The sequence below is a fragment of the Azolla caroliniana genome, unplaced genomic scaffold (assembly GCF_043228905.1).
Source record: "Azolla caroliniana isolate FFs.n. ecotype wild unplaced genomic scaffold, voAzoCaro1.0.p SCAF_10, whole genome shotgun sequence".
Classification (NCBI taxonomy): Eukaryota; Viridiplantae; Streptophyta; class Polypodiopsida; order Salviniales; family Salviniaceae; genus Azolla; species Azolla caroliniana.
The window spans coordinates 5,796,136-5,819,800 of NW_028230445.1; the positions used below are offsets into that span (position 1 = coordinate 5,796,136).

Below are 23,665 nucleotides of genomic sequence, written 5' to 3' on the forward strand. Positions count from 1 at the left end.
AACACAAGATGCGAAAGGTATGTTTGGACAAGTTAAGGGTGGTCCAGGGTTGTATATCGCATCGATCGATACCGCAAGGCACACATGCAATGAGAGTTGTCGAGGAAAGGGTTGGGTGTTAGAATTATCGTATCTATTGATACACAAGAGGCACACATTTGTATGGACAAAGGGCGGTGGAGGCTATGTCAGGGCCAAACGATGCCCATGCTATATAGCCCATCATCCATCTCTTCCTCCTAGTGAATGTGTCGAGGAATAACTAATCTATGCCTTGGACTAGGTATATCATACTCATGGGTGTCAGGATTAGTGTATCTATCGATACACAAGAGGCGCATATTTGTATCGACAAAGGGCGGTGGAGGCTATGTTAGGGCCAGATGATGGCCAGACTATATAGCCTGTCATCCATCACTCTTCCTCCTAGTGAATGTGTCGAGGAATAATATATGCCTTGGACTAGGTATATCATACTGATGGGTGCTAGGATTAGTGTATTTGTCGATACACAAGAGGTGCCCATTTGTATGGACAAAGAGTCCTGGAGGCTATGGCCAGGGCCGGACAATCGACCAGCTGATGGCCACCAGGCTATGTATGTAGCCCATCTCTCTTGAATCTTCCTCCTTGTGGATGTGTTGAAGGAATAATAATATGCCTTGGACTAGATCATACTCATGTACCCACCCACCCTCTTTTGATCAACACACACACTCCTCTTTTTTGTCTTCTCCTGCTCCCCTGCTCACTCTGCACAGACTATATTTCATCACCATGGCTAGACCCTGCTCTAAAGAGCTCTACAACTGCAGCCATGGAGAGCTTTGGCGTCGTCAGATTGGTGAGATTTCACCCTCTTATTTTGCTCACAGAGTTGGAGGATGCCAGGTTTGCCCCTTTCTTATTTCATATTCATCTTCCACCAATATTTTATTTCTAGGTTTATTATTATTATTATTATTATTATTATTTTTGCCTTCATCCATGAAATGACAAAGAGAAAATTGGCATGATTGATCTTTTATTTCTATATAGGATCTCTTACAGAGGTTAGAACTCTATACAAAGCTTGATGGGCATGCAGGGTGTGTGAATACTGTTCACTTTAGCCCCAGTGGCGATGTGTTAGTATCGGGTTCGGATGATCGGCAGATTGTTTTGTGGGATTGGCTTGCAAAGAGAGAGTTGTTATCCTACTGTTCTGGCCATGAGAGTAATGTGTTTCAAGCCAGAGTGATGCCTTTCTCCGATGATCGTAGTGTTGTTAGCTGTGCTGCAGATGGGCAGGTAAATTCCTATGTATATATTGATGTATGTGTATGTTTATCTGTATTTGTTGGTGTATATTTGTGTATGCATATGTCTATGTTCAGTGTATACGGTGTATACATATGTGTGTATTATGTATGCATATATGGATGTGTGTATGTATGATAGGTCTTGTTTGTATAGGTATGTAATTCTAGGTTTGTGTACAAATGTGCTGATAAGTTATGGAAGCTCACTTGTAATTTTATTACATAGTTAAAAAAAATGTACATTGCATTTCAATGATGCTTTTTTCTGCTGTCTAGGTTCGGCATGGCTTAATCAGTGATGATGGTAAAGTGCATACAAAAAAGCTTGCTAAACATCAAGGCCGAGCACATAAGCTAGCGATAGAGCCTGGGAGTCCTCGCTTGTTTTACAGTTGTGGTGAGGATGGAGTTGTTCGACATGTAAGTATCATTGCATTGTTTTCTTTCCACATGAATCATTTCAGGGGATGAATATGTAGAAATACATATTCATAATAGGAAACACCAAAGCTCCCCCTTAATCCAGTGCTTTCAGAAAGTTGTTCTTTTGTTTTTATTGGTGTCTATGTGATTAATTCTTAATTATTACCTAATATATGTTAATTTATTTCTACTCTTTTCAGACCTTTATGACTATTGCCTTTTTGTGTATTGCCTTTTTGTGTATTCCTGAATAGAACACATGATCCCCTTGGAGATAGTTTGTAGATGTATTTTGTAATATAGTTTGTTGCAGATAATATTTTCTCTTTTGAAATAGTTTCAAGAGCTTCATCTTTGGAGCAGTGAGCACCATCCCTATAATTCTGTATCTATTGTTTCTGGATTGATTATTTATAAACTCTTTCATGAAGGTTGATCTAGATTGTAACATTTGCATTTTCATGAACCACATTAATTGGAGAGAATTTTAGTCATAACCTTTTTTTTAGATAGTCAGGCCCTAGACAAAGTGTGTTGACTCTTGAGCTCAAATGTTTATATGGTGAAATATTATTTGTCGGTTTTAGCTATTCAAAAGTATTATAATAATCAAAGTCCTTGACATGAGTTAATCAATTATACAATTGAAAGTCTTAATTTAAGCCACCTTTATATCATGATGCGTATAGTTTGACTTGAGGAGCAACAAGAGCACACGGCTATTTACTTGCCTAAGTTTTCTCACTGGGTCGAAGCCTCGGCGCCGACCTGCAGTTGTGCGTTTGAATGCAATTGTTATGAATCCACGGGACCCTCATTATTTTGCTGTGGGAGGGTCAGATGAATATGCGAGGGTTTATGACATTCGCAAATCTTGTGTTGCATCTGGTATGGCTGATCAACCTGTGGACACATTCACACCGCAACATCTAGTTGGTTCTGATCAAGTTCATATCACGTGTGTGGCATATTCACTTCAAGAAGAGCTTCTCGCGTCTTACAATGATGAGCACATCTATTTGTTTGAAAAGACTATGGGGCTTGGGCCTAACCCTAAATCAGCATCTTTAGATGATCACAATGTATCAGAGGAAGTGCCACAAGTGTACATGGGCCATAGAAATGCACAAACGGTGAAAGGTGTGAATTTCTTTGGTCCCAATACAGAGTATGTTGTGAGTGGTTCGGATTGTGGCCGGATTTTTATATGGAAGAAAAAAGGAGGGCAATTGGTAGCTTTAAGAGTGGGAGATGAACAAGTTGTGAATTGCTTGGAACCACATCCATTTGTGACAGTTCTTGCAACAAGTGGAATTGACAGTGATGTAAAAATTTGGATGCCAACGGCAACTGAGGTTCTTTCACTCCCGGATGATGTCAATGAGGTTAGTGGAAATCTTGTTAACAATGTTAAGCTTTTTCCTTTTTTTCTGTTCTCGTTAAGAATTTAGATTTTCATCGTATTTACGATTGGGGGTGATTAGTGCTTGATTGGGGATGCTTAGTGCTTGATTATGGGTCATTAGTGTTTGATTAACCAAATGTTCTTTTAGATCATTGTGTGCTTCATTGACTTTTTTGGGCAAGGTCCAAACTATTGGTAGATTGGTAAATTTCCGTGGTATATTTATCGGGATTCCTTTATTAGGCTTTGAACATAATATTCTCTTTCAGCATACATGTGATACCATAAATGAAATCCTTAATATAATTAATTCCTTCTGAAGGGTATATTGGTGTCTTCCCTTCTATGTATATTTTTGAAACAATATTACACATACTATATTTTTTTGGGGGTATCTTCCAGGTGTTGGAGCTGAATAAGAGTGGAAGAGAAGAACAAGCACCATTTGCTCTAACTCCCGATGTAATAATCCATCTTCTCCGTTTACATCGGCGTCATTCTCAAAGACAAAGAAGAGATCACGAGGATGATACCGAGGACGATGAGAAGACTGGGGAAGGAGATTCTTTGTCCGACGAAAGCCAAGACAATAGCTCCCAAGAGTGCATTATAAGCTAAACATGTTCTCTCAACAATGTGATAAAACATTACATCTTTTTCATGTATATGCCAGATCTTTGATTCCGCCATCCAAATGTGTAAAGAATCTCGCTATCGGGGGAAAACTTCCATGCTTTCCCCTTTACTGGTGTTTCACTAAAGCATATAGTTTATTCATATATACATATATATATATATATATATATATATAATGGGTTTGGTTCTCCTTGGCTCATTTGCAATTAGTGTTTTTGGGCAAATTATATTGCAGTCAATTCACTTCCCCCCCTCGATGTTTATTTTAATTTCTTGAAGTTACAATTTAAAGTGGTGTCCACATTTCTATGCCAGGTCCAAAGATATTAGCTAACGCTTGATTATTAAGAGATCTTAGAAACAAATAGGAATAACCTTGAGATAAGAGTGTTATTTCTCATTAAGTAAGATACCCAAAATAGAAGCACCTTTTGAATATGGCCAATATCATTATAGCTTTGATGGAACCCAATGGCAAATTCTCGTGAGTATCATAAGATGGTAATGGTAACACACGATTCGCGTACCCAAATGTTATTCAATAATAGCGCTTGTGCGTGTGCCCCATGGTAATACGCTAGAATCATGTGGAACATGTGAATTGTATACCAATTGGTAGAGATGCATGGGATAAGGTTTTGGTGACCTCTAATTTGGTGGCATTTTAAATGCCGTCACAAAATTTTGTTTTCTTCTATGCAAAACCCTTTGTTGACGACTTTTTTCTACCATCAATGCAAGTTTCAATTGTGGCAGTTGATATACCAATCGTCTTTGGGTCTCCTAATTCACTTTTAAACTTCTTTATCCTGAACAGTCTCTAGGAAACCACTAAGTGTAACAACATGAATATTTTCCTCATATACTTATTAGACCATTGGTCAACATTCAAATTGTTGGCTATCTTGCGCAATCTTGAATTCCCTAACTTGACCCCCAAATAGGGTTTGACTGAACCCATGACAATTATGCCCCCGAACCATAACCTTCTCTTCTAATATTGGTGGCATGCTCACTTTCTCATCTTCCCATTTTTTGTGAGGACATTATTTCCTTCATCATTTTCTCATAAAATCCCCACATTCTTCTAGTTTGCCACCTTTAGAAAAAGTATGACCTTGTCCAACCCAAGAAACCCCTAATCATGCATCAAGAGTTGAGTGAATTCACTGAGCACCAAGCACTATATTCACACATATTTCGTCCCCATGACTCCATCCATTTAACAAAGGTATGTTGTATCATCCTCATTATATAATCTAGGGTGAAGTTTACGAGCGAAGCTATTTCAAAATCCACCCAAATAGTGCAAGGAATTTGCAATTCCACTATTTGGGCTTGCAACCTAGTTAACACACTACCTCAAAGCAACTATGTTATGTTTGCTTTACACTTTGTGAACACCATTCTACCACATTTCCCTTTTATAAACGCCAAGGAACTTAATTACGTTTCTTTTATTCAATTGGCTAGTTACTTCCAAAATATTTTATGAATTTATTTTCTTAACCTTGTGTAGAACATATTCTCCACAATAACCATCATCCATAATATCTTGACAATGTGTTGATTTGATGATCCTACCCCTCCCTACCATTGGGTTCACTAAATTATGTCTCGAAAAAGCATGCATGTGACGAAACCACAAAGGTCTTGAATCATGAGAGAAAATTAGTTCAGTAGTTCAATTTTATTCCTAGGCTTTTCAAATCTAGGCCTTTTGCTTCTAGATTTCTCCTCTCTCTTAGCACTCTTCTTTACACTAGGTCTCTTCATTCTGAGTTCTCTCCTTACTACTAGGTGTCATCTTGTTGGTAGCTCTATCTTCACTCCGCTCTCCTAGATCTTATTTTGTTGCCTGGTTTCTTTGCTCTTAGCTTTCCTCTCACATATGCTCAAACCTTGGAATGACCTTTTGCCGCATTTCCTTTTATAAACTTGGAGGAACTTAGTTATGTTTCTCCCATCACATTGGACAATTACTCTCACAATTTTATTGATTGCTTTTCCTACCCTAGACATATTGTCACTTGCAAAAGATGATTTTTTCCACAACTAGCATCATCCATGCTATCTCGTCAATTTGTTGACTTGAAAAGGATGCCACCTCTATTTGTTGTCGGGTTCATCAAATTATGTCTTGAAAATTAATCCCTTAACATAATTTTCAGTAATCAAGTTTGCAATTATAATGAATGAGGTGGTTGACATAATTTTCAGCAATCAAGTTTGTAACTATAATGATTGAGATCGTTATCTTGCTCCCTCATTTAATTCCTTTCATATCAAACTTAGGTTTGACCTCCACAAAATGAGCAAACCCTTAACTTTCATATGTAAAAGGTTAAGATTTTTGGGTTGGAATAGAACATATCAAAGTAGCAAAATTTTACCCTAATACAAGATTCAAACCTACACCATTCATATTGATAGGACATTTTAAGCCATTTAAATGTCAAATATGGAAATCAAGAATCTAATTCTCGACTAACCCATACTCAAGACCCGGAAGGGGGTGAAATAAGGTTCCAAGGACATGGTACCTTGTGCCCACATTGACCTTGAACCCAACTCCAAGGCATGTGGCTATATGTGTGAATGCATGTTGTGTTATTTAATCAAGGGAATAAAAACACTAGCACATTGAAACCATAGGAGAAACTTCCCTAACTACAAGCACATATCATATACTACATACTATGATTATCAATATTGGATAGGGTTCTGAGTTGGTGAACCTCTCACTTATAAAGAGGAAAAACTATGTGAGCAGAAGAAGTGGGAGTTAGCCATGTAGGAAGAGATAAAAACCTTACATGCAAATGATACTTGGGATTTGGTTGAGTTACCCAAAGTTAGGAAGGTCATTCCAAACAAGTGGGTATACAAAATCAAAATTGTTGATGGCAAACCCAAGTATAAAGCAAGGTTGGTTGCTAAGCCCAAAAAAATGACCACAATACATGTCTTGTTTGTTCTCACAACCACCTTGGATTTGGAATTATTCCAAATGGATGTTAAAATAACTTTTTTGCATGGTGATTTAGACGAAGAGTTGTACATGAAATAACCAGAAGCATAGTACTTAAAATTCGTGTTCATCTAGCATAACATTCATTTTCCTACGTTGGAAAACGAAATGTTATTCAAACATTCTTGTGTTTTTTTTTGTTCTTTTCCCTTTTTTTTAGGTTTATTTACCTCATAATAAATAGTTAATCCAAAAGTATGGTATTTACCATTTTTCAAGGGTGTTTACCATACTAGAATGATTGAAACATTCGTGAATGCGAATGCACGTATGGTTCATACTATGACCAGAAGGATATGTGTTTCTTGGAAAAGAGCATCTGGTATGCAAGTTGAAAAGGACCTTATATGGGCTGAAATGCCCCCCCCCCCAAGACAATGGTAGGTGATGTGGATACATGCAAGTCCACAAGTGGCTATATATATACCCTTGCAGGTGGAGCTACATGGTGTTGGACACTTTAGAGGAGAGGATAATTGCACTATCTAATACAGAGGCTGAATATATTTCATCCACTATCTAGCCCACTTGTGTAGTGAGTTTGGGATGCTTGAAAAGGCACTTGTTCTTGGATGCGATAGCTAGAGTGCCATATGTTTGGCAATGAATGCAATGTTTCATGCTTGCTCGAAGCATATTGATCTGAGATACCACTACATTCGAGAGGCGGTAGGGGATAGCTTAATCAATTTGATCAGGGTCAATACTTCACATAATCCTACAGATGCTTTCACAAAGTGTCTACCCAAGGCGCAACATCAACTATGCATATAGATGGTGGGAGTTATTCAGCTTATAGGAGCCTCCTTGGCCCTTTAAGTGGGAGGTTGTTGGGGATAAAGGCCCCAACGACTCTATTTTTTTGTATATTTTGAACCCTTCCATGTGAAATCTCCCTTCAAAACTTTTTAAAATATATTCTTACTATATTTTTGGTGCCAATTTGGGGGATTATAGACATTTGCATTATCTTTATAAGCATTTGGGGGGTTTATTCGCCGTGTGTGAACATATGCCCAAATGACCTAAAAGTGACTTATCAATAAGAATTGGTCCCAAATCTCTCATAATGAGATAGGGACTTTTGATGGGTCGATCTTTCTCTCTATTCTTCTACACAATTTTCTCTACTTTCTCTCTCCACACAACAACTCACTCCCTTGGTGTTTTGGAACAACCAACCACGCCATCACATCTCTTTTGTTCTCGGGGTAAGCTCTTTGTTGATTGTGCTGTCTTTTTTGTTGCAACTTTATCTTGTTCCATGCCCTTCTTGTGATGCATTTGCCCTATCCTTCAGCCTTTCATACATCTTAAGTTTGACATATCTCTTCTCAAGAGCTTCCAACATCACAACAAATGCAACATACCATCTTCAGAATCTACCATGTTAGTGCCACACACACTACAAAAACAATGGTGTTTTTTGAGCTTAGTTGCATGTCCGAATTCTGACCATCCCTTAGATAGAAGACCCACATTGGTTGATGTACATGGCCTCATTATGGTGGCAAAGAAGAGTGAGAGGGTTTCTCGAGGGCTAGAGCTCCTAGAAGTCCCGATTCAAGTTGACGGAATGGTATGGGTATGGTCGGATCTCGTCAAGGTCATGGAGAGAGAAGAGGACATTGTCTTCGATTTGAAATGGATAGGCTTCGGGACAAGCAAGGGGAGTGTGGGGCCTGCCCATATAGATTGACATAGCCTCATGGAGAAGCGAGTATGTTGAGTGGGTGGACAAAGAGAGGAATGTGTGACCTGTCCAGATCGAGGTCATGGTAGGGTCTCATTGAGGCCATGGAGAGAGGAGAGGGCACCGTCTCCAATTTGAAATGGATAGGCTTGGGGACAAGCAAGGGGGTTGTGGGGCCTGTCTAGATAGATCGACATAGCCTCATGGAGAAGCAAGTCTCTTGAGTGGGTGGACAAAGAGAGGAGTGTGTGACGCGTCCAGATCGACAAAGCTCCTGTTGGAGAAACGAGCCTCTCGAGTGGGTGGACAAAGAGGGGAGTGTGTGACCCACCCAGATAGCTCATCTTGGAGAGAAGCAAGTCTCTCGGGCGGGCGGGCGAAAGAGGCACAGAGAGACCCCAGGAGATGGTGGACACGAAAAAAGCTTCTCTTGTGATTTGGGCACACAAGGTGTCTTTCTTTTGTTAACTGTTAGTATTTAGGCCCTGTTTCTTTTGTGTGTTGAGCAGGGTGGAGGGGAGGAAACACAAGAAGGTCAAAGCAATTTACAGCATTTCTTTGTTATGCAATTCCATCGAGTATGACCACAGTCGAATCATTAGCACAGTAAATGGCGGTCGTGGGCGATCAGAGAACCTCTTGTGGGCGCAGATGGTCTAAACAATGGTATGTAAATAACAGTACATAAATAATGAAAGTTTCTTTCTTTCTTCTTCTTCTTCTTCTTCTTCTTCTTCTTCTTCATAAAGTAAAATAAAATAAAATAAAAACAAGGAAAATATCCACATATGTATATAATGATTTTTCGATCTATATGCATATGTATACCTGCTTTTGTGATGTGTGTATGTGTGTGCGTGTAGTGTGTTTATGCATGTATTCATCCGATGTTTTGAGTTTTTTGATATATATGTATATATCCTTCTTTTTAACAATAATTTATACAATAAGAGGTTATGTTCTGAACAATGATGTCTTTTCTGATTTTATTTATTTCTACTTGTTATTTTGTACTTGCATATAGGGTGCCTCAGGAGACTGTTTTGAACCCTGGAAAATGCATGCTCTTGAAATGGGTTACTGGTGAGAGCGTAATTTCTCTTCTTTTGTAAATTTTCATTGATAAACAACATATGTTTCCAATCTTTACAGCCGATAACTCTGCCCATTTTTCTTTTTCTTTTTTTAAATTTTCATATTAGAAACTCATGTTTCCAATACTAATAATATATATTTTTTCATCCCGCTTTTCCTGTATATGTGCTATATTTCTCTATGTTTTGTAAATGAAGAGCATATAAACTGCCCGGAAATTTCATGTGTCCTGATTCTTTTGAAGTCATAAGAGCATACAAATTGTCTCTTTTTCCTTGTAAACGTCATCTGAATTTTATATATCTGCGCTTTGAACACTGAAAATGTGTGCTTTTAAAACGGGTTAATGGTAAAACCAATCGTTTCGGTTTTTTTTATTAAGTGATTTTACTATAAATTGTTAAACTTAATTTGTAATTTGTCACATTTTTGTTGTAATCTTCTTGTATTTTTTGATATTCCTCTAGCCCATGAAAACTATGAAGAAACTAATTTAGTGCTGATAGATAGGGTCTAAATAATGCAATAATCTTCAAAGATAACCAAAATATAGACTATATTAAGGAAAAAATCTGAAGTGCCGGACTCTGGATTATTTCTCCCAAATACCAGTGGTAGATAGAACCCCTCAAAAGAGAAATCATATTGTCCATTTATCCCCTTCTGAATTTGTGCTATATGAGCAATTATATGGTCAAAAGCATATGTTCTTCATGGAGCAGGTTGACCAAATGTGAAGTAACAAGAATTCAGGACCATTTGGGGGAATAAAGGAAAACTTAGGACTTTATGAATGTGTCTTCCGAGGTTCTTTTATCATCCTCTGGGATCAAGAATGACATATGGGGCAAAATAAGCATTTTATAAAGTATTGTGTTTGTGTACATGGATAAGTGACTATTGATGCTCAAAAATTATACTACCAAGCATAACAGTTGAGAATACATGATTGACAATTTTACTCATAAGTGTTACCTGATCGATTCATGTAGATGCAGCATTACTGTGAATACTCAAATGGAATGAATGATTTTAACCATATCGTAAAGATGCTTTCCCCTTGTTCCTTATATAGACATGGTTGCCTCTATTGAGATTGTGTGCATTTTTTAGATTCAAAATGTTGTAACATGATTACTAAATGGCATGATAACCATGGTCGTCTAAGGATAGGAGACCCAACCATTGATTCATGAGTAGAAAGTCGTGACCCAATTTATTCGTGTCACTTATGCACAAAATGGTTTTAATGATTTCAAAATCACTGGTGCACAACCTTTGTTCCTGGTATTATTCAAAGTTTTGCAACCTGGTTTGCTTTGGCCTTGAAACCAATATCTCTTGTAAAGGACGTAGAGGAATTCAATGTTGTGAGCATTGTAATTTGTGACAATGAGATATCTTGAGTATTTGTATTTGACAACTGTTTGTTGCTCATAACCAATCATCAAATGGAACGCTTTGGTTCATAACCATAAAATAATGAAATTTTCTGGTATTTGAATTGTTTTTGTTCTCATTATTAGTTAGTTAGTTCTAACATTATTGTTGTATAAACATTTTTTCAACTAAAGTTTCATATGGATGAGAGTTTTATTTTTAACTATGTTTTTTTATCCTTTTGAAAACCTTAAAATTTCAGATGATATGCTGAAGTCACTGAGAGATGAGCAACCACAGGTGGAAGAAGAACCTGAGGAAGAATATGAAGTGTTGTATCTATGTACTTATGATGGATGTGGAAGATCATTTACAGATCAAGGTGCCCTTAGAAAACACACAAATATACATGGAGAAAAGCAATTCGTTTGTCATTATGAAGGGTGCGGAAAGGTAGCTTTGGTGTTTGCTTTATGTAACTAGTTTTAATCTTTTTTAATTGTAAGTCTATATTTGTGGATTTGATTTTTTGGTCTTGAGAAACAAATTTTCTTTTGTTGTCTTATAGCTATGATTCTATGTTTTCTGTGTGTTTTCAGAGGTTTATGGATAGCTCAAAATTGAAGAGACACTTTTTGATCCATACAGGGGAGAGACCCTTCGTTTGCCCTGTTGATGGGTGTGGCAAGGTAACAAAATAAGAGTTATTTTTTATCGATTAATGGCATAAAATGGAGAGCAATTCGTTTTTTCCTCTTTTTTTCATAACATTTGCTGTATTGTTTTTCGGGGGGTTGTAGGCGTTTTCATTAGATTTTAACTTGCGATCGCATATGCGGACACATACTCAAGAGAACTATCATGTTTGCCCCTTTGAAGAGTGTGGGAAGCGATATGCTCATGAATACAAGTTACGTGCACACCTCCGAACATGTCATGAAAAGGTAAATTTTTATTATAAATCCGATAGAGTAACGTTGTTGGGTTTAAACTCAATTTTGTTTGCATTTCTAGTGTCAATTTCTAATGATGATCATAACAATAAGCATGTGATGGTTAAAAATATGTAAATTAGAGTGTGATTGGTTCTATATCAGCAGGTTCTACCACCAGAGATGAAGCTGGCACCTCCTCCTCTACCTCCATCACTAGAGAAAGAGATTAGGATCCAGAAGTCGGCGGCATCTGCGGCGGCAGCTGTGGCATCGGCATCAGGCAATCTGGAGCGTCCATTCGCATGCCATCACCCGGGTTGTGATAAGAGGTACAAACACGAATACAAGCTCAACCTTCACCTCCGCAAGGAGCACGCAAACGAACCTCAATCACGAGGCAAAGGAGTTATCTTGCAAAATAGAGGGGTTAGAAAGCAGCAGCAGCAGCATCGTGATCGGATGATAAGAGAGGCTGAGGATGAGGGTATGGATGATGAGGGTAGCGAAAAGGAGGTGGTTATACGAGCTCTCGCGAATTCTCGTAAAGCGAAAACAGCACGGGCTGTAAAGACGGCAGCTGTGGCGGTTGCGAAAACCACCAAGAGGCAGAGGCAGAGGCAGAGGCCGAGTGTTGCGGCCATTGGCCCAAGACTAGTGTTGCAGCCCCCGAAAGCGCGGCCCGGCGGACGACGGAAAGAGGTGGTGGTGGTTGTAAATGAACCGGCTCATGCCGATAGTGAGGAGACCGAAGAGGAAGAAGAAGAGGAAGATGGTGGTGGTGGTGGTGTTGATGATGACAACGACAATGATGATGACCATGATGATGATGATGATGATGGTGATGACACCGAGGATGATGATATAGGAAGGTTGATGCATGTGAGGAAAAAGCCATATGAAGACGATGAAGAGACGGAGGATGATGACGACATGGAGTAAAGATATTTAGGTGGAGGTTTTTGTCTTTTCAACCACCTTTTGCATGGTTTTGTGTTAGTGATGTAGTGTAAATAAAGGAAATATATTGATAGAAATGATGCTGGATCCATCTAAATAGTTAGCTCCACTTTTTCTTTTTCTTTTTCTGTTTTTCGGCATTCAACAGTGGTTCCTCTTAACAAGGGGAAATTGTGATGTTGATGCTAAATAGCAACAAAGGGCATGGGTGTGATAAGCCTTTTGGATGATGGTGTGATGTGAACTATATATATAACATGGGCGGTGATAACGCACAATGTTATCTTCTCTTTGTCGAGAATGATACATGATATGCTATAGAGAATGGACATTCTTCTTAAGGGTTTAGGATATAGATAGATAGTTATTATACAGTTAATTTTGTAAATATCAATGATAGAATCAATCAAGAATGATACATGATATGCTATTAGAGAATGAACGTTCTTCATAAGGATTGAGGTTATAAATAGATAGTTATTGTACTGTTAATTATGTAAATATCAATGTTAGAATCAATTTAATGATTATTACTTTCTTGATTGAGAAGTGCAATTATTTCTACAGGTTAGAGATTCCCTATTTATGGGAAATTCCTCCTTTATGATAACACTCATGGCCCCTCTATTGAAGGTAACTCACTCGATTGCTTTCTATGTTGTCACTCGTAAGGGCTTCTAATGGCCCTTGATGCCCTACTGCACATGTCAAGGACTATCCATTTTTTCAAACATAAAGGAAAGGGGTGGCCCTCGATGCCCTACTTAGTTGAGTAATTTGGTCCTTTGAAAGTGCAAACAATGGTTACAAAAACTTCCCAGTAACGAACATGGAAGTGTAAAGAAACAAAGCAAGAAGAGAATGGAGGTTAAATCAAGAAAAAACACATGTGGATTAAATAAGTTGTTAGAGAGATAAGGAGGCCATGATATATGCATAAGGCTATATATGGAGGGCCAACTTGTAGGTGAGTAACAACACTTTGTTGTGAAACTATAATTAAGAGTACATACAATAAAAGTCATTAAGAGGGCCACATAATTAAATGCACATTTAGATGGCTTACGGTATTGGTTGTCACATAAAGCACTAGATTAAAACCCCAATTATTAATTGAAACTCATAGTTTTTATGTCCCCACACAACCTTATTAGGCTCGAACATATTCACATGCTCCTAATTACCCTAATATACCATCTTTCTTCATTCTACCTATTGTTATCCCATTGAGCATGGACAAAGTGATGTGCACATAATGCTTATGTGCATGCCTTTTCTTATCTTATCCATAAACCCTAGGTCTTGGCTTGCCCCCAACATAGTTATCCACACCAAACAACTATCAAGATTGCACCCCCATGGTATAGCTATGCATTTCTCGTGCCATGTAAACAATTGAGTACCTACTAAGATTACATGCATGAAACAACAATAGATATACTCAAGATTTAAGAGTACATGAAGAAGCTATAAATGACAAGACCTTCTTGATGTCCCTACATGATATGATTATGTTGGCTTGTTACTATGCATTCTCAACGACTTTATAAAGTGTTTCCCCGTTGTCGTAGTGGTACAACAATCGACTACTTGTAAGGTTAAATGTGTGAATGTAATAACAAATTTGTATCGGACAAACAAGATAGCGAGCCCATGACCACACCAATTGATCCAAAATTCTAGGCTTCTCACTATTCACTCCAAGTTTGCAATGCAATTTGATCTACTGAGGGGACAAAAAGTTCACACAACCACGGTGTGAGGCTAGAGCCCACTACTTAGTCCATAAAGTCCATAAATTTTATGCTTGTACCACACAAGGAAACAGCAGCACAAGAAGAATACACTGCTCTAATTTTTATACATTTTAAATCAATTCCAAAAATGAGGCATGATGATGATAAGGACACGTGAGTTACTAGAATGCTTGTTACTATAGAAAGAAAAGGGCATTATATTTAATGCAAATCATTATGTGTATATATATATGTATATACATATATTAATCACATGATTAGTGTAAGATTACTTAATAATTACTTGATTCTTAGTGTTCCTCTCTGGACACAGTAATCTTTGTGTGTTTCTGGATTAAAATTTCAAGGGGATATTTGATTAGTTGATGGCTGTGTCCAACGATCAAGACGCTATGCGGACATTCACGGACCGAGCGCCCGACACTGTTCGCCGTCCTGTCAGTCACACAGGCGAAATGACACTTGAGAAACCACGTAAAAACAAAAACAAATATATGCATATATTTCCGGATCAATCCTTGAATCTCATCCTTTTATTGTTGATTGGCAATCATTTTTTTCTGCATGCTTGTAAAGCGCATGTTAGCTATGATTAATTAATGAAAATTTGGACCTAAATTGATTAAAGTTTGGACCTAAGTTGATTTCATTAGGAGTCTTAAATATATGCATATATTTCTGGATCAATCCTTGAATCTCATCCTTTTATGGTTGATTAGCAATAAAGTTTTTTGCATGCTTTGTAAAGTGCATGTTAGCTATGATTAATTAATGAAATTTTGGACCTAAATTGATTAAATTTTGGACCTAAGTTGATTTCATTAGGAGTCTTAAATATATGCATATATTTCTGGATCAATCCTTGAATCTCATCCTTTTATGGTTGATTAGCAATAAAGTTTTTTGCATGCTTTGTAAAGTGCATGTTAGCTATGATTAATTAATGAAATTTTGGACCTAAATTGATTTAATTATGAGTCTTTTAACTCCTTTTCTTCTCCTAATTACGCTAGCAGATGTACCGAGGGCGCTGGTAGCTGCAGATGATAGACACCCACATGGGTCGCCTGGTCGTGATCATCACAACTACACTGTGCTCCAACAACATGTGGAATTCTTCGATCGCAACAAAGATGGCATTATATACCCGTGGGAGACATTTTCCGGTGATTAATTGTTACCCCTTTTAATATTTACTTCTTGGTCGGGGCATAAATTCCTGACGCCCGCATCTATCAGTGGTTAGAAGTAGTGCAATTAATCTATAGATTCATGGTGGGTATTGATATTCAACATCTAGATCACACCACAGGCTATGTGTTTCTTGGTGTGTAAATAGCTTGCTTTGTGTGATTATTTAAAAATATTGGACCTTGTAAGACTAAGATAATATCATATGTTTGAGCTTTCAATGTGGCTACACACGATGAAAACCTAATAAACCTGATGTTGTTTTGTGTTTTTAGGTTTTAGAGCCATAGGGTTTGGTTGGATTGTGTCCTTCTTTGGTATGCTTTTTGTTAATGGTGCCATGAGTTATCGCACTCAAGAGGTACAAAATATTTATCGATTCATCAATACTTTTCTTCAATTATCTATCTGGTTATGAATTGAGCTGACATGAGTTTTTATTGTTATCTAGAGTTGGATTCCATCACCCCTGTTCTCCATATATGTAAAGAATATGAATCGTGCCAAGCACGGCAGTGATAGCGGAGTTTATGATTCCGAGGGAAGGTAAACTCAATGCTCTATAAGAGCATGAAAGGCATGCAATTCTGTAGGATTGGGATATAAATTGGGAACATAAGATAAATCTAGATTATTTGAATGTTGAAAAAGGGCTTTGATAAATTGTTAGGTTTATTCCATCCAAGTTTGAAGAGATTTTTCACCAAGTTTCCAAGGACTCACCATGACAAAAGGGCTTTTATAAATTGTTAGGTTTATTCCATCCAAGTTTGAAGAGATTTTCACCAAGTTTGCAAAGACTCACCATGACAAGCTTACATTCGGAGAGCTGTGGGACATGACCGAAGCTTTTAGGGATGCCTATGACTTCTTCGGATGGTAAGATCTTTAAATATGTAGCACTATGACTTCTTCGGATGGTAAGACCTTTAAATATTTAGCGTTGTATGATGTAAGATCTCAAACTCAAATCATGTTAAATCTAAGATCTTTTTTAAGTATTTAGCACTATATTTTGTAAGATCTCAAACTCAAAATCATGTTAAATCTAAGATCTTTTAAGTATTTAGCACTATATTTTGTAAGATCTCAAACTCAAAATCATGTTAATGGGTTTTTTTACTTATTTTTGCTTGGAATTTGTTTTTTGTTGATTCTTGCAGGGGAGCTAACAAGTTGGAATGGGGTGTGGCTTATTGGTTGCTCAAAGATGAGTCTAGATGTGTTTCTAAGGAGGCGATTAGATCGATGTATGATGGGAGCGTCTTCTATTACCTCGAGAAAAAGCAAACTGCCAAAAGTATGGCCAAGTTCTTCTAGAAACGTTAGCCATGTTTGGCCCCAATAGTGTTCTATAAAGCAAAATTTTATCAGTTTTTCAAAAGATTCTTCAAAATGATGGAACATGAATTTGTCCTTTTACATCATTTCATAGATGAGTAGTACTTCTGCATGTATATATACATGTTTTAGGTATGGATGGAAGAACACAATTTGACAAAGCTAGAAGCTTTGTGTATACATAGAAGCAAACTCTTTTGTTTGCTCATCTTGCAGAGTGATTGCACATCATAACTATTGCTCTGCGTCTAGTGTTCCATTTTGTCTTTCATAGATTAAGTAAGCTTTCAAGTTATAGAACATATTGTAATATATATGCATTGCAGTGCAGTTGTAATGTGATGTAGTTGTAATGTGATGTAATGTGAACTACGTAAATAAAAGCAAATATATTGTTTTTTTGTCATCAAAACCTTTGATGCTTTCACACAGGCTCTGTATGAATGCAAAATCTATTCGAATCATGGTGGTCTAATGCATTTATATTTTGGCAAGGAGTTAATTTCATCTCGATAGAAAGGCTGTGTGTGAATGTAATCTTGCTTTGAATATCTTTAAACCTGTGGCATTGATGTTCACATCTCATGCAGCGGTAGCAATGTAAATTGGAATCAAGTTCTTCAGAAGAACTTAGAAAATGAAACTAATCCAATCCCAACCAGCAGTCATTTAGAAGATATTTATAGATGGCCATGGCCAAGGGAAAAAATAGAAAACAAAACTAATACTATCCCAACCAGCAGTCATTTAGAAGAATTCATAGATGGCCGACCACATGAAAGGGATGTGGATATGGAAAAGAAGATATACGTACCTTCATGTGGTATTGTGGCATCTGCTGAAAATGATTAATTAAAGCATGTGTCTATATTTAGCTCATACCATTGCAAATTATGCTTAATACATGACCCTTGTTCCTCCTACAAATCAAAAGACCTAAAATAATTGTGGTAATTTGATGAGTGGAACTGAATCCATTTTCCTGAAAGACAGGACATACGTGACCTTAAATTTTAATCGTATGGAACTCATAATAATGACGAAAATTCTTTTGAACCTGTATCAATGTTACAGAAGATCTGAACTGGAGGAATTTGTAGAGTGCTTTAGTTCATTAGTTTGGAATGAATGATTGATGATGCAAGGAAAACAATAGTCATGCAAAACATTATAAAGTGCGAGGGAATGCAGTGTTAATGGGGCGGGTTGGGCATGGGGAAGACATTAGACAACAATGGGGCAGCCATATGAGCTGAGAGCTTGAGTGTATACTCCTTAGTAAATTAGACATACTGGAGTTAAAATAATTGTACTAATGCCTCATTTATGAAATCTGGGGGAAACCACTATTAAAGATGTAGCAAGTTATTAATGGCTATATGAGATATGCCACAACTAACTCCAAATTGCAAACATGTTCAAATTTTTGGTTGACAAGAGATTGCTTTTAAAAGCTGTAGCTCATTTTTGGGCTAAAAAACTACAACAGGTTACAACTACTACTTGAACAACGTGTTGTTCTATTGAAGCCCTTGTCTTGTGATAATGGGTATAGAGTTCAACTCCCCTTCTTAAGTTATCACAATGACAACCACTTCAATAAGAGAGATCAACAAAAAACAGCTTACCAATAAGAAAGTTTGGAGCACATTTGGCAAAGACTAAGCAAAAGATTACATACATAGCTATAGAGCTAAAACATTACAAATAATTGGTGTACAATCTTGTTACCCTGTGATTTTTAAGTATATCCTAAAACTCTTGGACACCAGCAAGGCATTGTGAGACAATGGACTTGCTTTTTACGTAGCCACTGTAAACATTCTCAATAAATCTGTATGCTGCTTATTCATCATCTTTATAGGGGTATTCTTCTGCTACCTGCTTTAAGAGTTTAAGTCTTATCTCGTAAGCATCATCCCCGCGTAACACATCTCGCACCCATCGCACCTCCGTACGCATGGAGACCTTTTAGCCACAAGAAAACGAAAACAAAAAGAATCAAACGTCAAAACAGAGACGACAATATATAGGGTTAACCTTGTCGGTTGGGAGTATAACTCCTGCCCTTGTGCAAATAGCAATACACCCCCCCTATTAAAAGGAAAACCTATAAAATGCCAGTAGTTTATCACAATTTCTGGAATACTCCTTGTTTCTAAAATGTTATTCGCCTTTTTAACATAATTCCTAAATTTAGGGCATTTTTATCAAAATGCCACTCATTGTTTACCATCATTTCTAAAATGCCGCTCTACTTTTAACCACAATTGTTAGATTTTAGGTAAATTTAACAAAACGCCAACATCTATTAACATGTCAATGTAGTTTTACCATAATTCCTACATCTACAAACTTCTAATCAAATTCCCAAGGATGTCTCAAACTACAGATTCACATTGTCTAAAGATGCCATGGCGAGACCCAAAACCCAGGAAGGTGAGTTGCAAAATGCATGCATTTGTGAGATTCGGTTCTCATATGCTTGTTCATCTTGGTATCAGCATGGCTTCTTTGGCAATACATTTAGTAGTATTTTAAGGAATTTAAAATAAGTTAATATCAAGAGGTACTAAAAAAATTTACCATCTCCAATGCACCTCTAAGAACACCACATAGAAGATTGCAATAATAGAGACCTTGACATGTCTCAGGTAGTTCGACAAAGTCTACAAGAGGGTTGTCATCGAGAATAAGACTACACTCAGTACCCTCAATATCCCAGTTTGCAACTGTTGCTGTCACTCCTAGGAACATTTTGAAGCCTACCTACACAATCATACATTTAAAAAAATGGTTTAGTATGTCTTGAGAGTGTTTAGTTCTCATGTTTCAAAAGCAGAATTTCAAGAGAAAAAAAAATAGATATACATATTTATACCTTAGCGATCACTTCTGCGGTCTCCTTAAATTCTGTACACCTCGTAACGTTAGACTTAGATAAGAAGTCATCAATTAACCTGATACCTATATGATAGCCCCTGCAATGTATTAAAGGCAACCCTATGAGAAAAAGACATACAAAGTGCTTCATTGGTGTTTTCATTAAGGACAAAAGGTGCATACGAGATACAATGGGACATCCTCTTATCGATTATGGGACACGTTTTTATGGGCTAAGAACATGGGATGCTTATATATATGAGCAAGGAGCTTGCAAGGAACGTAATGTGTGACTAAGACAATGCTACTGAAATTTGATGCCATAGGGCATTCACTCATGCCAGATTTTATGTGTTTGACCACCATATGTCTACACTGCTGTATATGTCTAATTAGTATATGCTCCAAAGAAACCATTTATACCTGATCGGAATATTTTATCATAGGATCCATAGCTACCTTGTTTTTTCTCGGATTTCCCCATCTCATTTCAGTCTTCAGATGATGTATTTGTAAGATCGGTCACACTTTGGATACTCTTGTATTTCTATTTTCAGACTTTGTATCTGATCTCACAATAAATGTAACTTTGGTTTCTATCTAATAGCATGCCAACTTGTATATGCGTGTCATGATTTCAATCCCAATATAAGGAAATCGCCCTCGAAAGTCAACAACTCTGCCCAAGATTCAAAAGCATGCACCTTTAGCATGTCTTCATATTGATTCGTCCCCTTCACATGTTCTACGTATCGCAGTTAAACTATAGAACCTAGGAAAGATGCCAAAGCATGGCAATATGAATTCTGGGAAATTTTATCATATACACAGCAAAACGGTGCATCAATGTTACCAGATGCCTTGATTCTAGATCCATTTCAGCATGCAGAGAAATGAATAAGTTAAAATCCTATAATGATAACACCAGCTTCCTCATAAAATTTCCAAATATTAGTGATCTCTTATTGGTTCACATGGGACTAGGATCCAGAAGAGTTCGGAGATTGCACTTCAAGATGCATAAATATCTTCGGCATTGATCCATATCCCCAAAATATCAACATTGTCTCTAGCTGGGCGAGTTCAAGTTTCTTCAAAGACATAAATAGTGCTCCTTTTTGCTACATCTATATTGCTTCAGATCAAGGCAATTTCGCATCAACACATATTTCGCTTGATTTGACACATAGTATTGGAATCGAACTAATATTCCAAGTTAATTAAAAGGCACACTTGCCAGCTAAAATATTTAATCTAAGGTAGCTTGAAAGAGAAGCTCTGGTGAATGCTGAAACCCGAAAATCAAGATATCTCTATTCTAACAAATCACGAAGGAAAATAAGAAACAAAAGATCTCTTCACCTGTAGCAAAAATATGAATGGAATGAGTCCTTCAGAGGAAAGATCGCCATGACATCACCCAAAACAAAACAGCACAAAATATGAAGAGAGGATATCCGACTTACATGGTATCAAGTTGCTTATTCACTTCTTCCACGTCTTCGTAATCGGTGAGAAGCTGTCTGACAATGGCTCCATAAGTCAGAGTGAAGAGCTCTGCATTCTGCAGAGGAAAAAAGGACGATCATAAAGGAGAGAAAAACAAGGGGAGCAAATTTATTTATTTTTTTAAAAACACAACCGAAAAAAGAAAAACAGAGCAAATCATCAGCAAAACAGATCTGAAGGAAGACCCACAAAAAAAACAAAACAAATAAAATTATATATATATATATTGAGGAGAAGGAAGAGAAATCATACCACTTTCTCTACGTTTGGCACGCTGGGCTCGCCAGACCTGAGCAGGGGAGCCATCTCTGTTCTGTTGTTGCTTTGATCCTCTTTCCTCTGCCTCTGCCTCTGCCTCTTGCCTCTTCTTCCTTCTTCTTCTTCTTCTTCTTCTTCTTCTTTACTTCCAAAAGAGCTTTTTTACTAAGTAAACAAGAGAGAAAGAAAAATGATCCTAATCAAGCCTCATAAACTAAGCAATTATGTATGTATGTATATGCCTTGCTTCTTCTTCTTCTTCTTCTTCTAATGGAAAGACAAAGACTATAGAGAGAGAGAGAGAGAGAGAGAAAGAAAGAGAGAGAGAGAGAGAGTGTGTGTGTGTGTGTGTGCATCTTTGCTTATGCTTGAGCTCGTGTTCATGCGCATGCTTTGTGTCCGTGTTCGTGTTTGTGTCCATGTCCGTGTCCGTGTCCGTGTTTGTGTCCATGTTTGTGTTTGTGTTCGTGTTCATCATGTTCGTGTTCGTGTGTGTGTTCTTGCCACGTGTGTGTGTGTGTGTGTGAGAGAGAGAGTGAGAGAGAAAGAAAGAGAGAGAGTGATTGAGTGAGTGAGCAAGATGGATGTAGCTCAATTGGTAAGGTTGCCCAATGGAGACCAAGTGGTCATGGGTTCAACCCCTACATTCCACATTGGCATCTAGAGAAATAAGAGTATATGAAGTATATAATAGAGAGGCGAGGAAATTGGGTTTCAAACCCATGACGCAGTGCTTGTAGTGTTACTAACTTACCACTAGGGTAATATAATTACAAGTGAGTGAGTGTGCATCTTTGCTTATCCTTGAGCTCGTGTTCATGCTCATGCTTCTTATGTGTCAGTGCTCGTGCTCATGCTCGTGCTAGCGTTCACGTTCGTGTTGTATTTGAGCTTGAGAGCCTTTGTCTCCGCTCGTGCTCACGTTCGCATTCTATTTGGGCCTAGGGTAAGGGAGCCTTTGTGTGTGATCAATATTATATGGTGTAATTGGGTATTGCGGTACCAAGCTAATCATCCATCAAGCACCCTACTAACTAATCTTCCTTTGGGGTATCTAGTAATTGTCCTTTTTTAGACATTTTACTAATCGTAAGTTGTTTTGTCAAGTGACACCCTCTTGCAAACACAAATCTAGTAGACTAGTTGTTAGGTAGGCTAATAATAATTATTAATAACCGTTCTTCAGCAAAGTGACCTCTCCTATATCTCCAAATCCACAAACGGTCCACGTTTCGCCTTTGTGTGTTGGTGCCCGTAACTATCAATATGAAAGGAAGCCAAATAATATACACACAGTTTCATCGGATGTGTGGGTTCTGCACTACGCACCCATTTCTCCGTAAGAGTGTCGTGTCTTTTCGAAGGCATGACAATTGGTTTTTGGTTTTTTGGTTTTTTGGTTTTTTTCCTTACGATACGGATGGGAAGGAGGAGAAGATCATGTGAATATACGGGGAGGTCCGATCGAGGGGGGGGGGGGGGGGGGGGGGTGGACATAAAATTAAGCGGCAGGGTTCAAATGGAAGAACAAGTGCGGAAAATCGGCCCACCTCAAGAATGCCCAATCAGTTGCATGCCCGACCAACCGACCGCCCAAATGGCCAACCATCGGATTGCCCAAATGGCAGCCCAACCGACCGTCCAATTGGCAGCCCATTTGATCGCCTGAATGGCCGTCCATCCGACCGCCCAATTGGCCACCCAACCGACCGCCCAAATGCTCGACCAACCGACTGCCCAAATGTCCGTCCATCCAACTGCCCACAGATGGCCGCCCAACCGACCGCCCAATTGTACACATTTCTCTCTCTCTCTCTCTATGGGAAATCTTTCCTTCTATGTACATATGTGTGTATAGTGTTATCTATCT

The 23,665-nt window shown here is 37.9% G+C and overlaps 4 protein-coding genes across 5 annotated transcripts; 3 read left to right on the plus strand and 1 right to left on the minus strand.

The window, feature by feature from the left end:
• Positions 1 to 716: 716 nt before the first annotated feature.
• Positions 717 to 3,918, plus strand: LOC147858842 (Transducin/WD40 repeat-like superfamily protein). Its single transcript, XM_087326451.1, has 5 exons — positions 717 to 891; positions 1,039 to 1,290; positions 1,578 to 1,721; positions 2,414 to 3,109; positions 3,532 to 3,918. Exons 1-5 carry the CDS (start codon positions 778 to 780, stop codon positions 3,745 to 3,747), a joined length of 1,422 nt encoding a protein of 473 aa, XP_087182577.1. The 5' UTR covers positions 717 to 777; the 3' UTR covers positions 3,748 to 3,918.
• Positions 3,919 to 8,984: 5,066 nt separating this feature from the next.
• Positions 8,985 to 12,979, plus strand: LOC147858843 (zinc finger transcription factor YY1-like). Of its 2 annotated transcripts, none has more exons than XM_087326454.1 (6): positions 8,985 to 9,155; positions 9,514 to 9,572; positions 11,227 to 11,417; positions 11,564 to 11,653; positions 11,765 to 11,908; positions 12,062 to 12,979. In XM_087326454.1, the coding sequence occupies exons 1-6, from the start codon at positions 9,100 to 9,102 to the stop codon at positions 12,836 to 12,838; spliced, it is 1,317 nt and encodes a 438-aa protein (XP_087182580.1). In that variant the 5' UTR covers positions 8,985 to 9,099; the 3' UTR covers positions 12,839 to 12,979. The 2 variants fall into 2 exon arrangements, with proteins under 2 accessions (XP_087182580.1, XP_087182581.1); XM_087326455.1 differs by having other exon boundaries at positions 8,986 to 9,155; positions 12,065 to 12,979.
• A 1,942-nt stretch (positions 12,980 to 14,921) lies between these two features.
• On the plus strand, positions 14,922 to 17,185 carry LOC147858844 (peroxygenase-like). The gene is made up of 6 exons (XM_087326456.1): positions 14,922 to 15,087; positions 15,630 to 15,779; positions 16,080 to 16,165; positions 16,256 to 16,350; positions 16,558 to 16,683; positions 16,968 to 17,185. The coding sequence occupies exons 1-6, from the start codon at positions 14,979 to 14,981 to the stop codon at positions 17,122 to 17,124; spliced, it is 723 nt and encodes a 240-aa protein (XP_087182582.1). The 5' UTR covers positions 14,922 to 14,978; the 3' UTR covers positions 17,125 to 17,185.
• Positions 17,186 to 18,591: 1,406 nt separating this feature from the next.
• Positions 18,592 to 21,910, minus strand: LOC147858845 (Transport protein particle (TRAPP) component). Its single transcript, XM_087325225.1, has 5 exons — positions 21,790 to 21,910; positions 21,495 to 21,592; positions 20,027 to 20,126; positions 19,732 to 19,914; positions 18,592 to 19,113 (listed from the first exon to the last, which is right to left on the minus strand). Exons 1-5 carry the CDS (start codon positions 21,841 to 21,843, stop codon positions 18,991 to 18,993), a joined length of 558 nt encoding a protein of 185 aa, XP_087181351.1. The 5' UTR covers positions 21,844 to 21,910; the 3' UTR covers positions 18,592 to 18,990.
• Between the last annotated feature and the right edge of the window lie 1,755 nt (positions 21,911 to 23,665).

Bases quoted from the DNA above. Each gene is read 5' to 3' on its own strand.
- LOC147858842 (XM_087326451.1), top strand. From the start codon at position 778: ATGGCTAGACCCTGCTCTAAAGAGCTCTACAACTGCAGCCATGGAGAG. The intron at 1,291-1,577 runs GTAAATTCCTAT...TCTGCTGTCTAG, and splicing joins GCTGTGCTGCAGATGGGCAG to GTTCGGCATGGCTTAATCAG. The intron at 1,722-2,413 runs GTAAGTATCATT...TGATGCGTATAG, and splicing joins AGGATGGAGTTGTTCGACAT to TTTGACTTGAGGAGCAACAA.
- LOC147858843 (XM_087326454.1), top strand. From the start codon at position 9,100: ATGGCGGTCGTGGGCGATCAGAGAACCTCTTGTGGGCGCAGATGGTCT. The intron at 9,573-11,226 runs GTGAGAGCGTAA...TTAAAATTTCAG, and splicing joins GCTCTTGAAATGGGTTACTG to ATGATATGCTGAAGTCACTG. The intron at 11,909-12,061 runs GTAAATTTTTAT...GTTCTATATCAG, and splicing joins TCCGAACATGTCATGAAAAG to CAGGTTCTACCACCAGAGAT.
- LOC147858844 (XM_087326456.1), top strand. From the start codon at position 14,979: ATGGCTGTGTCCAACGATCAAGACGCTATGCGGACATTCACGGACCGA. The intron at 15,088-15,629 runs GTAAAAACAAAA...TTACGCTAGCAG, and splicing joins AATGACACTTGAGAAACCAC to ATGTACCGAGGGCGCTGGTA. The intron at 15,780-16,079 runs GTGATTAATTGT...TTGTGTTTTTAG, and splicing joins CCCGTGGGAGACATTTTCCG to GTTTTAGAGCCATAGGGTTT.
- LOC147858845 (XM_087325225.1), bottom strand. From the start codon at position 21,843: ATGGCTCCCCTGCTCAGGTCTGGCGAGCCCAGCGTGCCAAACGTAGAG. The intron at 19,915-20,026 runs GTATAAATATGT...ATGATTGTGTAG, and splicing joins CCGCAGAAGTGATCGCTAAG to GTAGGCTTCAAAATGTTCCT. The intron at 19,114-19,731 runs GTAAATTTTTTT...TGTGGCTAAAAG, and splicing joins TTAGAGGTGCATTGGAGATG to GTCTCCATGCGTACGGAGGT.